The sequence below is a fragment of the Psittacula echo genome (assembly GCF_963264785.1).
Source record: "Psittacula echo genome assembly, chromosome: 3".
Classification (NCBI taxonomy): Eukaryota; Metazoa; Chordata; class Aves; order Psittaciformes; family Psittacidae; genus Psittacula; species Psittacula echo.
The window spans coordinates 113468843-113483885 of NC_137736.1; the positions used below are offsets into that span (position 1 = coordinate 113468843).

General features: G+C 41.3%; 1 protein-coding gene across 1 annotated transcript in view; it reads right to left on the minus strand.

The window, feature by feature from the left end:
• Positions 1–3392: 3392 nt before the first annotated feature.
• DYNC2H1 (dynein cytoplasmic 2 heavy chain 1) overlaps positions 3393–15043 on the minus strand; it is a 170320-nt gene continuing 158669 nt past the window's right edge. The window contains exons 86-87 of the mRNA XM_080612498.1: positions 14832–14948; positions 3393–3595 (exon numbers count right to left, since the gene is read on the minus strand). Of these exons, the coding sequence (XP_080468624.1) occupies positions 3437–3595; positions 14832–14948 (276 nt within the window). The 3' untranslated portion in view covers positions 3393–3436. The remainder of the gene's footprint in view (positions 3596–14831; positions 14949–15043) is intronic.

Consider the following 15043-nt stretch of genomic DNA (forward strand, 5'->3'; position numbering starts at 1 on the left):
GAGTTTTCTATATCTAGTTTCTTATTCATACCTTTTGTTTTCAAAGGATTAAAAATGTAAAAATTAAAAGGATTAGAATAAGTACACGTAAAACTTCATATAAAGATTTCTAACCCTAGTCAAGCCTGCACATTTTTAGTATGGTAACCAGTATTCAGTATAATTCATGTAAACCCATTTTTGTCAATGAAAGACAGTCTATCAGTTTAAGAGTTCATATAATGATTCATATTTGATGCTTTTGAGCATGGAGTTCAGGCTTTTTTTCTCCCTTCATCTCTAAAAATTATATAGCTATTTTGGGAGAAATTACTGCTCTTCTGATCTCTAAAAGCTGAAACAAAGAAATGGAGGGTGAAGACTAATTTGCATGACCAGTTCTACTTGTACTCAGTATAACTTGCACTGCAGTGTTGGGATTTTAATGAAATTCTAAAAATGGTCTGCAAAAAATTCTTAAATCAACTCTACAGTTTTCCCTCATCACCACAACAATTTGAAGTATTCTACCACCATCATAGGTCTTGTTTCTGAAGGGTCAGTATAGCTCAACAACAAAAAGTGAGTCTGACCCTTCAACAAACATGCATTCTTCCATTTGGGAACACAGCAAATCTGTAAGACAGTAGACTTGCTGTGAACATGCTAAATGCACCAAACAGCATGTCTTCTGATGGATGACATCACCAATACCTGACATATACTTGACTGCTATAAAGTGTAAATGGAAAAAACTGTTCCTTTTTAAATACAAAACAAATGTATCTCTAAAAGCAAAAGATTTTGTATTTGAAACCACTTAGACATTACTGCACAATCTTCATTATTTTCAAAGGTTTTGTTATTCTTTAAAGGTTTTTTTACTTTGCATTTTGTCACTTTGATTTCTATTGATAACAATTTGCACTTGCTCTCAAGTCCTCAAAAGAGGATGTTTACAGAGTAGCAAAATCTGTTTTCTAAGATCTCTTTATATATTTTAGTCTTACAAGTTCCTATACCCTTGAAACAGACTTGTTGAAACACCAGTCAGACCATTAAGGCATTTCTGATGTTTTTCTTTCTTATGCTTCCTGATTCATACTTCTGAAAGGCCTGTTGTTCATGATACAGCTGCACTTTGGTGGTAATAAACACTTTATAGTTCTTTTACTACCAAAAATACCATTCCTATGATATACAGTAGTAGTTACCTGTAGTATCTTACATTTAGGTTACAACATTGTATAGAAATAAAGCACATTATATAATCCATGCAGAAAATAAATATGAAGGAGCACAAGCACTTTTTCCTCTTTAGGTCACCTGGAGCCTTACAAAACATCAGGGTTATGACTAGAATCATGAGAAGAAAAGAAGAGCGAATCACTTAGTCAAAATAAGTATCAAACCTACTGCTTAATACACTGTGAAGAAAATATAGAGCTCTCAAGGGTTTTTTGTGATGATATTACATCATTAAAAATCTACCAGATTTCAAGCTGCCAAATTAGCTTGAGATTTACTTAAATCAGTTTTTTGTCCTGTATTAAAAAATAAACACATCCAAGACACCTTGAGTTAGAGCGTCTTTCACATTTGGTGAACATAGGTCATTCTAGATGAGCTCCCACAGGACTTCTGCACAAAGTAAAATGCAATTCAGTGCTGTAGTTATAGATAAACATTAAGAAGGGTGTTTTTATATCACTCACAGAAGGACTCGGAGCAGAAGCAAGCAGACAGTTCGGCAATATGGAAGGGCTCTAAACCAGGAGGTGAACCAAACAAAAGGAGATTGAATCAAGCTGACTAACAGTCGGAAGGGTGACAGAAATGCATGAATCAATGTCCTGAAACCAAAACTCTTTATGGTGTGAACTGAGAAACATTCTGCAGTTCTAAATTTGAGGCAGTAGGAGATGATAGATATAAGAGTAATGAACCTTCAGAGCAGAGCCAGGCCAATTATGAGGGGTTAGGATACAGACAAATTATCAGCAGGAAAATGAGTTCCTGATCCTGAGATAGAAATAAATATGGTGTGGTAGGTCCAGAGGACCTCTTCTACATCTGTTTTTTGTGATAGAGTCAATATTTGTATATTAGTAGAATCAGTAAGGCTTCCTGACTAAATACATAAAAAGAGGAGACCTGAAACCAGAGGCAGTAAATGTTAGAACTAAAATGGGAAATTTTCCAAATGGAAGACCAAAGACTTCATTTAAAGGATGAACATTAGAGTAGAAGAGAGAAAAAGATTTATTCAGGAAGCTAACCTGGAGATGTGACCAATCTTTTCTCTGCTTTCCTTCTTCCTTCCTCAAACCACCAATGAAAAATATCAAGCAAGCAAAATATAGTCTTAATTTAAATATCACCTTAAAAGAAATATAAAATCTATCAGAGATGTAAGACCCAAGACATCTATTTTGTTTTCCAAGGAAACCAAGAAATTGGTTTTATGCTTTGGCTTCTAAAAGTATCTTAATGAGCTGACTTTCTTACTGCAGTTAAAAATTAGACACTTTTGACTCTTACACTGAGACTTCATCAGTCTTCAGTAATGCTGCTTCCTGCTGGATTATGGGTTTCCTGCTTCTTTGGGCATTTTGTATAACTGCACACAAAAGCTACGGCAGCATCCCAACATGATATATTGTGAATAGGTGAAATCAAACTTGAGTGTCCTGCACTAAGGGCAAGAATTCAGAAGTCTCTCACATCACAAACCAAAGGCATTAATTAAGTCAAGTCATAATGACTTAACAACAGGGTGAAAAACTCTTTTGTTTGTCTAAGAACTTGTTTGCCTATCTCGGACATAGTGCACATTCTTACTGGAATTTAGTAGAGTTTCATTAAATGTTATTTTCAGTAACTTCTAGATATCAACTATGATGGTAATCTAACTGAATTTTTAACTCTACGTGAAGATTATGAAGCTCTTATTATTTACTACCAACACAAAGAAAAATGATTATGATTAAAATATCATTAAACCAGACTGAAACAATTATCCTGACTTTTATATTCAAGTAAAACATTCAATTTCAATTACAAAAGATAAGTTTTATAATTTTATTTTATTAAATAATGGAGGCATAGAATAACAGTTCAAAAAGGATAATGAAAAAAAACTGATCAAAGAAAAAATGTTGACTTTGAATTTATATTCAGCAATATGGGCAAACAAAAGAGATTTCAGCAAGTCTGAGAAAGAAATATAGTCCATTACAGTCTAGAGAAACAACACAAATTAACAGTTTGATGAAATTGTTGACTTTTACAATATCTCACAAAGATACAATAAAGTTCTATTGAAGTAGAATTAATTTTATATATCTTAAAAAAATAAATGGGAATTTAAAAACTATTGCTTTAAAAATATATCAGCAATGAATCTAATTTTTTTTTTTTCTGGTAGGAAACAACTGAGAGTTAATGCAGTTTCAGATTACTGATTTTTTAAAAACAAAGCAGCGCCACATTGAATCCACTGGTCTTGGTTTCCTCCACAAGGTACATCAATGTTTGCCACCACGCGGTCCCTCTCCACACTAGTGTAGACTGGCAAAGATATGCATTCCTCTGGAGAATATGGACCATATGCATCCTGCCGACAAACAAGCACTTAGTTATCACATAGACAACAAAACATGAGAAAAGAATAATCTGCAATGACATGGTGTCTAAAGCTAGATTATAAGATACAGTTCAGATGCTTCAGTCTTAGGCAGGCAACTCTTGGTCCAGGCTACAGAGAAGGATTACTAACAGAGATTTCAGAAAATGTCATAGAATCATAGAACAGTTTGGGTTGGAAGGGATCTTGAAAGGTCATCTAGTCCAAGCCCCCTGCCATAAGCAGGGACACCTTCAACTACATCATACTAATACCAATCACAGTCACAGTTGGGGTTCTTTGATACTTCTGGAAAACAGGCCATTTCCATTAAATGCCTAAATAGGAAATTACCAAGTTAACTTTAGGCATTCAGATTTGAACTGACTGCTTTGAACTTCTCACTGAATTTAGAGTTTGTATTCTCTTATACATGTACTTTCCTTGCACAACATTAGCAGTACTACTATTACAAAGATCGCACTTAGATTGTAAACACCACTTAAGGAAGGACTTCAGTTGAACCCATGGCTTTACCACTCAGTCTGTATCTGGATGAGTAAGCAATGCTCTATTCTGGGAACAGGAACAGATCCCCTCTGCTTTCTGTACTACAAACTGTGTGCCTTGGACAGTTTCTTCCTAGGGCTTTGCACAAGACATTATCCCTATGCATGGATACAGAACTGAGCTCAAAGACTCAATTTAGACTTCCTACAGCATGTAATTTGGGTTTCAATTTATGTTGTATTTATTTAGTGTAAATAATTCAGGGTTTGATTCAACTGATATGTATTAAGCATGTTTCCTGTCACATTCAAAATCTCCCTTCCTGTCAACAAGAAAATGTGACAATATTTTCAAAAATAGAATAACAAAGCAGCACAGTTGTCAGAAAGGAATTTGAAACAAAAATGAGAGTCTTTTTAATACAAATCACATCAAATGGGAGTTAGTGAAGCTCCAATTTTAGAAAATAATTAAAAACAGGAAAAAGGAAACATGCAAACAATAACTGTTTCAAGCACTTTGCCTTGCATGTCAAGTGTAAGCCATTTCTGAAGAATTCTGTTGTTCCTTTTGAAAATCAATTTCCTGTGTCTTTTGAACATCAGTGTTTAAATCCTTACAGAAGATTTGTGCACTGTAAGAGAATAACTAATTCATGAGCAGTTTATCAGAAGAACTCATCTGTTCTCAGGATTATACTTGCCACTTTTAACCCTTGGTTAATGCTACTGAAGAAGACAAAATGCTGGCCAGTCTGAGAGTAAAGTGTTAATCACAGAATTTAAATTTTGCCAGAGCTGGGAGGCTAAAAGTTGGCCAGTTTGCCCTGCAAGACCTCTTTTTACACCTTTTTTGGTCAAAAAAGCTCTTCTGCTTTTCTCAATCCCATTGATGTTTTAAGGAGGGTTCAAATCATTCTGTGAAAGTCTTTTTGAACCATAAATCCTTATGTCCTTGGCTTAAGCACAGTTAAAACATTCTCTTTCTCTAGACTGCCTCACACACAGTTCCATCCCCTATGGATATCTATCAGTGAATTAAAACTGGAAAGGACCGTCACAGTTTAATGAGAATAAGCTCCATTTTGAGCATTTGCAGCATTTAAGGGGGCTCTCTCAGAGAAATTCTGTAAGCTTCTTTTCTTTATTTTTTTTTTTCTTTTTCTAAAGAGTTCTCCTTATTTTAGTTTGGTTGAAAACTACCTCAAAGTATTGCATTATAAATATACAGATTTTTGCTCACTAGATTCTGTAAGATATATTTATAGGGAAAAAAAAAAATCAAACCCCGAGAATCCTAAGACACTATGTTCTACTTCATGCACTTTTCTACACAGAGGATAATGAGATAAGGGGAAGTGCATAATGTCCTGATTTTGCCTTGGTTTCTGAGCACAATGTTTGAGTGTGGTCCACTTTTAAAAAGAAGCTCACAGCAAAACAACTTAAGGGCAGAGCAGTCCAGAAATGCTCTTCTTAGAGACACTTTATATTTAAAATCTGGGCAGTTGGGAAGTTTTGGCTTGTGTTTTAAAATAATTATATGTCCTGGGTTCAGCAGTAGCAGTCAGTTTTTCTCCTTCTTAGTAGCTGTTGCAGCACTGTGTTTTTGACTTTTGGCCTGGGAAGAGCTGATAACAACTGATGTTTAGACTGACCAAGGACTTTGTGAGTCTCATGCTCTGCCAGGGAGGAGGAGGGGCCGGGAGGAAGCAGGGACAGGACATCTGACCCAAACTAGCCAAAGAGGTATTCCATACCACAGCACGTCATGCCCGGGGATGTAACTGGGAGCTACCCGGAAGGGCACGTCCTCTTTTCGGTCAGGCTCTTTTCCGGCGAGCAGTATCGTATTTTCTTCCCTTGTTATTTCTCTTACCATTATTATTATTGGTGGCAGCAGTAGTGATTTGTGTTATACCTGAGTTACTGGGCTGTTCTTATCTCAACCCGTGGGAGTTACATTCTTTCGATTCTCCTCCCCATCCCTCTGGGGAGTGGGGGGGGGGAAGTAGACTGCGTGGTTCTAATTTACAGCCAGGGCTTAAACCACGACAGTTCTTTTTGGCGCCCAACGTGGGGCACGAAGGGTTGAGATAACGACAGATCTGACCGGAGTGTGTCTAATCGTATTTGTGATAAGCATTCAGTGTTTTGGATTAATAGTCACTCGTCACAATGCTGATTTATTGGCTCTCAAAGTTGTTGTTTTTGATCTCACAGTCTCAATATGCCGTAGGTTACTTAGAGCCGGTATTTGCTGTGTTGGTGTTTTTCATGTGTGGGGCTTGGGCTAAGGTTGTTGTCTCGTTGTATTTTGTGGCAATGACTTGTAATACAATAGAAGGATTGATCATGAAACTGATCTGGCTTGTGTTCCCAGTGTGGTCACCACCTTTATACTTTGGGAGGTATATAATACAAATGCTTAGCAACTATACATCTTTTTTCTCCTTCCTGGGTGGTCAACCTATGAAGGAGACATTCTTTTACCCTCCCAGTGCCCCTCCCAGACCGTTTACAGCATCGTTTGAGAGTTTTGAAATTTTTGAGTGGCCTTTTAATATTGTTGAGACCTGTTTGCTGATTGTGATGGGGGTCACCATGTTGGCACGCATACAGAGTGTGTTTTGTTCACAACCATTACGTCTGATCTCAAGAGTTAAGCAGAGTCAGGTTTGGGTCTTGTCTGGGGTTAGACGACAAAATAGGGGGACCGAGAGATTTTCCCCGAGGTTGGATAGCCATGAGTGGCAGGGTGTGTGGGATAGTATGGGCAAGTACCTAGGTCAGTGGGCCCCTCCAGTGTTTTGGAATTTCACCACCGAACAACTGCAAAATCCAGAAGAATTAGTAAAACACTTAAATGAGGTGTGTTGTCATCCTGGTCATACCAGAGAGGGACAAATTATGTCAACGTGCTGGGGCTTGGCCTATGCTTACCGGGCCTTGTTCAACACTATCCAGCACCTTCAAAAGGGAAAAAATGTCCCTGGATCTGAGGGCGAAGCAACAGACAGCGCAGCTACTCCAGCTCCGAGCACAGCAGCTACACCACCCCTAGCGACAAGTACAGCCACTACTCAAACTTCGACTGCAACAGACAGTGCAGCTACCCCAGCGACAAGTACAGCCGCTACTCAAACTTCGACTGCAACAGACAGTGCAGCTACCCCAGCGACAAGTACAGCCGCTACTCAAACTTCAACTGAAACAGACAGCAAAGCTACCCCAGCTCCAACCACAGCAGCTACACCACCCCCAGCGACAAGTACTGTTGCTACTCAAACCACAGTGATGACTGCAGCTAAACCAGAGGACCAATTCGTACCAATATCGATTGCCCCTCTACGCAAGAGAAAAAGCAAAAAAGAGGCAAGAAGGGTGAAGCAAGATGAAGAAACAATGTATTCACCACTCAGGACAGCATCTGGTCAGGAGTCATCATCACATGACGAAGAAGAAGAAGAGGTGACTTCTCGACCTTGGACCTCAACCAAGCTACGGAATATGCGAAAAGATTTTACCCGTCAACCAGGGGAGCACATCATCACCTGGTTGCTCCGATGCTGGGACAATGGGGCCGATGGTCACGAACTAGGAGGTACGGAAGCCAAGCAGCTGGGATCACTTGCTAGAGAAGGGGGAATTGACAAAGCAATTGCAAGAGAGAAAAAGTCCCTCAGTCTTTGGAGGCGGCTCTTGGCAGCTGTGAAAGAAAGGTTTCCATACAAGGACGATGTTACGAGTCGTTCGGCCAAGTGGACTACTTTAGACAAAGGCATCCAGTCTCTGAGGGAATCAGCCATCGTAGAGATGATCTATCACACCAAACCGAATAACGGAGATATACCCATAGACCCAGATGAAGTCAAATGTACACGACCCATGTGGCGAAAACTTACACGGAATGCACCGTCATCATATGCCCATTCATTGGCAACAGTAACCTGGGGTGACATAGTAACACCAACAGTGGATGAAATGATTCATAAACTCCGAGAGTTCGAAGACAGTCTCACCCCTTCCATCATCTCAGCTGTGGAAAAACTGTCCCAGGATGTCAGACAATTGAGGGATGATCTATCTGATTTATCCAGCTCCTCACGTGTACCAACATACGTCTCAGCTGTTAACAAAAGACGTCCTATTGTTCGAGACAGAAGATATAGAAGGCAAACACCACGGGCCACCCTATGGTTTTACCTGCGGGATCATGGAGAAGACATGACGAAGTGGGATGGAAAACCTACTTCAGCTTTGGAGGAACGGGTGCATGAATTGAAAATAGGAACAAGGGTCAAGACTAATCATCCCATGAGAGCTGCGGCTTCAGTCTCTGGTGAGCAGGTTCCCAGATGGAGTGGAAGAGCTGATTTTACTCCAGCTCCTGTGATAACGAAGAATAATCCCTTTCAACACGACTTAGGTGTCCAACGTTGTGATGACTGTTAGAGGGACCCTGCCTCCAGCCAGGTGGAGGTAGGGGACAATCGGATTTACTGGACTGTGTGGGTCAGATGGCCTGGCACATCAGTCCCGCAGAAGTATAAAGCTCTCGTAGATACCGGTGCACAGTGTACCCTGATGCCGTCAAGCTGTCAAGGGGTGGAACCCATCTATATCTCTGGAGTGACAGGAGGATCCCAAGAGTTAACTGTACTGGAGGCTGAGATCAGCCTGACTGGAAGGAAATGGCAAAAGCACCCCATTGTGACTGGTCCAGAGGCTCCATGCATCCTCGGCATAGATTACCTCAGGAGAGGGTACTTCAAAGACCCAAAAGGGTACCGATGGGCTTTTGGTATTGCTGCTTTGGAGACTGAGGAAAATGAGCAGCTGTCCACCTTGCCTGGTCTCTCAGAGGATCCTTCTGTTGTGGGGTTGCTGAAGGTCGAAGAACAACAAGTGCCAATCGCGACCGCAACAGTGCACCGGCGGCAGTATCGCACCAATCGAGACGCCCTGATTCCCATCCATAAACTGATCCGTAGTCTGGAGAGTCAGGGGGTGATCAGCAGGACCCGCTCACCCTTTAATAGCCCCATATGGCCAGTGTGAAAGTCTAACGGAGAGTGGAGACTAACAGTAGACTATCGTGGCCTGAATGAAGTCACACCACCATTGAGTGCTGCTGTACCGGACATGCTAGACCTTCAGTATGAACTGGAGTCAAAGGCAGCCAAGTGGTATGCCACGATTGATATTGCCAATGCATTCTTCTCAATTCCTTTGGCAGCAGAGTGCAGGCCACAGTTTGGTTTTACTTGGAGGGGCGTCCAGTACACTTGGAACCGACTGCCCCAGGGGTGGAAACACAGCCCTACCATTTGCCATGGACTGATCCAGAATGCACTGGAACAGGGGCAAGCTCCAGAACACCTGCAGTACATTGATGACATTATTGTGTGGGGTGATACAGCGGAAGAAGTCTTTGAGAAAGGGAGGGAAATAATCCAAATCCTGCTGAAAGCTGGTTTTGCCATAAAACGGAGTAAGGTCAAGGGACCTGCACAGGAGATTCAGTTTTTGGGAATAAAATGGCAAGATGGACGTCGCCAGATCCCTACAGATGTGATCAACAAAATAACAGCAATGTCTCCACCAACTAATAAGAAAGAAACACAAGCTTTCTTGGGTGCTGTGGGGTTCTGGAGAATGCACATCCCAAATTACAGTTCGATTGTAAGCCCTCTCTATCATGTGACCCGGAAGAAGAACGATTTTAAATGGGGCCCTGAGCAACAACAAGCCTTTGAGCAAATTAAACGTGAGATAGTTCATGCAGTAGCCCTTGGACCAGTTCGGACTGGGCCAGATGTAAAAAATGTACTGTACACCGCAGCCGGGGAGAATGGTCCTACCTGGAGCCTCTGGCAGAAAGCTCCAGGGGACACTCGAGGTCGACCCCTCGGCTTTTGGAGTCGGGGATACAAAGGATCTGAGGCCAGCTATACCCCAACTGAGAAAGAGATACTAGCAGCCTATGAAGGGGTTCGAGCTGCTTCGGAGGTGATTGGCACTGAAGCACAGCTCCTCCTGGCACCCCGGTTGCCCGTTCTGGGCTGGATGTTCAAAGGCAGGGTCTCCTCTACACATCATGCAACCGATGCGACATGGAGGAAATGGGCTGCACTAATTACACAACGAGCTCGAATAGGAAATCCCAGTCGTCCAGGCATTCTAGAAGTCATCATGGACTGGCCAGAGGGCAAAGATTTTGGAATGTCACCAGAAGAGGAGGTGATGCGTGCTGAAGAGGCCCCACCATATAATAAACTGTCAGAAAGTGAAAAGCAGTATGCCTTGTTTACTGATGGGTCCTGCCGTATTGTGGGAAAGCATCGGAGATGGAAGGCAGCTGTATGGAGTCCTCAAAGACAAGTTGCAGAAACTGCTGAAGGGGAGGGTGAATTGAGTCAGTTTGCCGAGGTGAAAGCCATCCAGCTGGCCTTGGACATTGCTGAACGAGAAAAGTGGCCAGTACTTTATCTCTATACTGACTCATGGATGGTGGCAAATGCCCTGTGGGGGTGGTTGCAGCAATGGAAGCAGAGCAACTGGCAACGCAGAGGTAAACCCATCTGGGCTGCTGCACTGTGGCAAGATATCGCTGTCCGGGTGCAGAACCTGGTGGTGAAGGTACGCCATGTAGACGCCCATGTACCCAAGAGTTGGGCCACTGAGGAACACCAGAACAACCAACAGGTGGATAAAGCTGCTAAGATTGAAGTGGCTCAGATGGACTTAGATTGGCAACATAAAGGTGAATTATTTTTGGCTCGGTGGGCCCATGACACTTCAGGCCATCAGGGCAGAGATGCAACATACAGATGGGCCCGTGATCGAGGGGTGGACTTAACAATGGACACTATTGCCCAGGTTATTCATGAGTGTGAAACATGTGCTGCAATTAAACAAGCCAAACGGTTAAAGCCTCTTTGGTATGGAGGACGATGGCTGAAGTATAAATATGGGGAGGCCTGGCAGATTGATTATATCACACTCCCACCAACCCGCCACGGCAAGCGCCATGTGCTTACCATGGTGGAAGCAACCACCAGATGGCTGGAAACATATGCTGTGCCCCATGCCACTGCCAGGAACACTATTCTGGACCTTGAGAACCAGATTTTGTGGCGACATGGCACCCCAGAAAGAATTGAATCAGACAATGGGACTCATTTCCGGAATAACCTTATAGACACTTGGGCCAAAGAGCATGGCATTGAGTGGGTATATCACATCCCCTACCATGCACCAGCCTCTGGGAAAATCGAACGGTATAATGGGCTGTTAAAAACTACACTGAGAGCAATGGGTGGGGGAACTTTCAAGCATTGGGATACACACTTACCAAAAGCCACCTGGTTGGTCAACACCAGAGGATCTGCCAACAGGGCTGGCCCAGCCCAGTCAGAACTTTTACATATTGTAGAGGGGGACAAAGTTCCTGTGGTGCACATGAAGAATTTGCTGGGGAAGACAGTCTGGGTTATTCCTGCTTCAGGTAAAGGCAAACCCACTCGTGGGATTGCTTTTGCTCAGGGACCTGGATATACTTGGTGGGTAATGCAGGAAGATGGGGAAGTCCGATGCGTACCTCAAGGGGATTTGATTTTAGGGGAAAACAGACAATTAACTCAATTGTACGCTGTTGCCTGCTATAGCCATCAACTAGAAGTCTGCAGGGCACCAGCGACTGGCCCTGACTTCCCTCCGACCATCATCCCAACAGAGAATGAACTTTGATAGAACTGGATGAGTTCTACAGTAAAGAAATGATCAGCATCAGCAGACAACGATCCAACACTGCACACAGCCTCTCCTGCTCTGAAAGACTGTTACAAGAGATGGAGCCCAACATCATGAACCGAACGGACTCAGTAGCTTTATAGGAATTGGTCCGTGCACTAAGATAACAGTGCACTGAAATGAGAGTGAGGGTATATGGAAAATGTGGGATCTGAGCATGACGTGAATGGTATGGAATAAGGGGTGGATACTGTCCTGGGTTCAGCAGTAGCAGTCAGTTTTTCTCCTTCTTAGTAGCTGTTGCAGCACTGTGTTTTTGACTTTTGGCCTGGGAAGAGCTGATAACACCGATGTTTAGACTGACCAAGGACTTTGTGAGTCTCATGCTCTGCCAGGGAGGAGGAGGGGCCGGGAGGAAGCAGGGACAGGACATCTGACCCAAACTAGCCAAAGAGGTATTCCATACCACAGCACGTCATGCCCGGGGATGTAACTGGGAGCTACCCGGAAGGGCACGTCCTCTTTTCGGTCAGGCTCTTTTCCGGCGAGCGGTATCATATTTTCTTCCCTTGTTATTTCTCTTATCATTATTATTATTGGTGGCAGCAGTAGTGATTTGTGTTATACCTGAGTTACTGGGCTGTTCTTATCTCAACCCGTGGGAGTTACATTCTTTCGATTCTCCTCCCCATCCCTCTGGGGAGTGGGGGGGGGGAAGTAGACTGCGTGGTTCTAATTTACAGCCAGGGCTTAAACCACGACATTATATTTGAGTTCAGCACAAAGACTTCAGTTGCTATTAATTTCAAATATGACATACATTGGAAGAAGTTTAATTCACTGATTATTGAACTATTTCACTTCCATGTTTTATAGATAAAGCTCTCTACTGATGTCCCATATAACTTCTGGATCTTATCTTTGAAGTTTAAAGTATATATATTGTTATTCAGAAAAACAATCTGTTTTATCTCTAACAGAAGACGAATGTTTTTCAGAACAAAGAAAGGGTTACTTAAAATCGTCATTTTCAGTGTGCATAAGATAAACATTTGGTGTTGCCATGTAAAACCGTGTATATTGCCGTCCTACCCCACCCATCACCAAGTCTATATACTACCATGTATGGTAATTCCGTTCTTAAAAGGAGCCTACAAGAAAGATAGGGAAAGACTTGTTAGCAGGTCCTGTTGCAATAGAATGATTTAAACTGAAAGAGGGAAGATTCAGGTTGGATGTGAGGAAAAAAATCTTTACGATGAGGGTGGTAAAACACAGACACAGGTTGCCCAGACAGGTGGTAGATGCACCATTCCTGGAGAAATCCAAGGCCAGGCCAGGCTGGATGTGATTCTGAGCAACCTGATCTAGTTAAAGATGCCTTTGCTTATAGCAGGGGGCTTGGGCTAGACAATCTTTAAAGGTTCCTTCCAACCCAAACTATTCTATGATTCTATGATTATCCTGTGCACTACCTTTCATGTATATTAGAAATCTGTTTATTTTTCTGTACAAAACAAGCCTTGTAAGCTACTAAAGAATTGCAAAATCTGTCACTGTTTGACTGTGTAATAGGGTTTGTGATTCTTTGTATTTTTTTTCTTTTTAATTTTCAGTGTTTTCTTTCCCATCAAAGCTGGGAGCAGTACTGCTGATGCTGGCTAGTATTCACTTCTGTGTTCAAAGTATAAATCTTGACCATTTTACTTCTAATGCTATACTATAATATAATGCCATACTTTCAGTGCTGGAGGTAACAATGAGGGAAAACAAAAAATAGTTGGGATACAATAATGCGTTAGCAATGGTGCTCCTTGCACAATATCTATCACAGTACACCATGAATCTCCTACTGCCATAATTTCTGATAATTAATAAACTTAATTTTAACTGAAATTTCAACTACTTGGGTCCCGTGAACTTTTAACATTCTTCTAACCAAACCTAGCCTTCTCAAGAGAGAACTTTGCAGAGTTCTTAGGGTTGCCAAATAACAGACTCCTCCAGTTAATAAATGCATTTGCTTCATGAGCCAATGTATACAGGCCAGGATAAAAGGTGGCATTGTTTTTCATTTTTCATATACTGCTAATTTTATTTATTCTGATAAAGTGGGAAAAACCTACATCCACCCCTATTTCTCACTTTCTACATTTACACTAGATTCTTGGTGTAAAAGTCTTGATATTTTTCTTTTAGATCTGTATGTGGGATTCTTCTCACCTGTCTGTTCCAGAGTTAGAGGTCTAGGCTGTCTCTAGTCACATCTAGGCAGAGATTTATCCCAGTTACCTTATGTTTAGACAGCTATATTTTGATTAGGTGAATTCCACAATAAGCTTTCTTTTAGAGATAAGATGGTAGGTATAGGAATTTGTAATTCATACACATCCCTGAATAGGTTCCATGCAATTTTTTGCTTTATTTATCAGAGATTGCTATTATAATTGGAGAGCAGATGCAGTAACAACTTCTACTGTCTGGATTACTTCACTTTCATCTTGCATAGTTCTGCAAGCATTGGCATTTTTTAAATTAGTGTAAGTAGGAGAAAGGCTTTCTTTGCTTACAGATCACATCATGTTCTCTTTTTAACGCTGCTGCATTTTAATTTAATGTTTAAAATGTAAAGAAAATATATTCTAGGAATGAACTCCCAAGCTCACATATACATTTACTAAATATACTTTTGAAAATATCTTAATATTTTTTAAGACAAGGAAAAGGGTATAACTGAAATAAAGCCCTTGACTTAATCTAAACAACAGAAGCTAAAGAATATTGATAAAATTATAGTAAATTCTTGTTTTACATAAAAAAAATAACTGCTTTTCCTATTAAAGACAAAGATTTCTATATTGAAATGAGGGGGAAAACAGGTCAGCAACATCATACTGAAAAGCTACTACAGAGGAAAAAGCAAATTATGTCTTGAAAGTTTAAGGCTTTTAATAATTTAGTACCTGTGGAATCCAGGCCATGTAACAAGGGAGAACAGATGACACACTGGGAGAGTCATGCAGATTTTCTGCAAGTCGATTTCCATCAAAACTGCAACCTTCCAGTTGTAAGCCACTGATCTGCCGTGGAAATGTAAAATATTCAAATATATATAACAGACTTGAAATGTCAGTAATGATTACACTGTGCTTTAATAAATGATGACCCTTTTTAC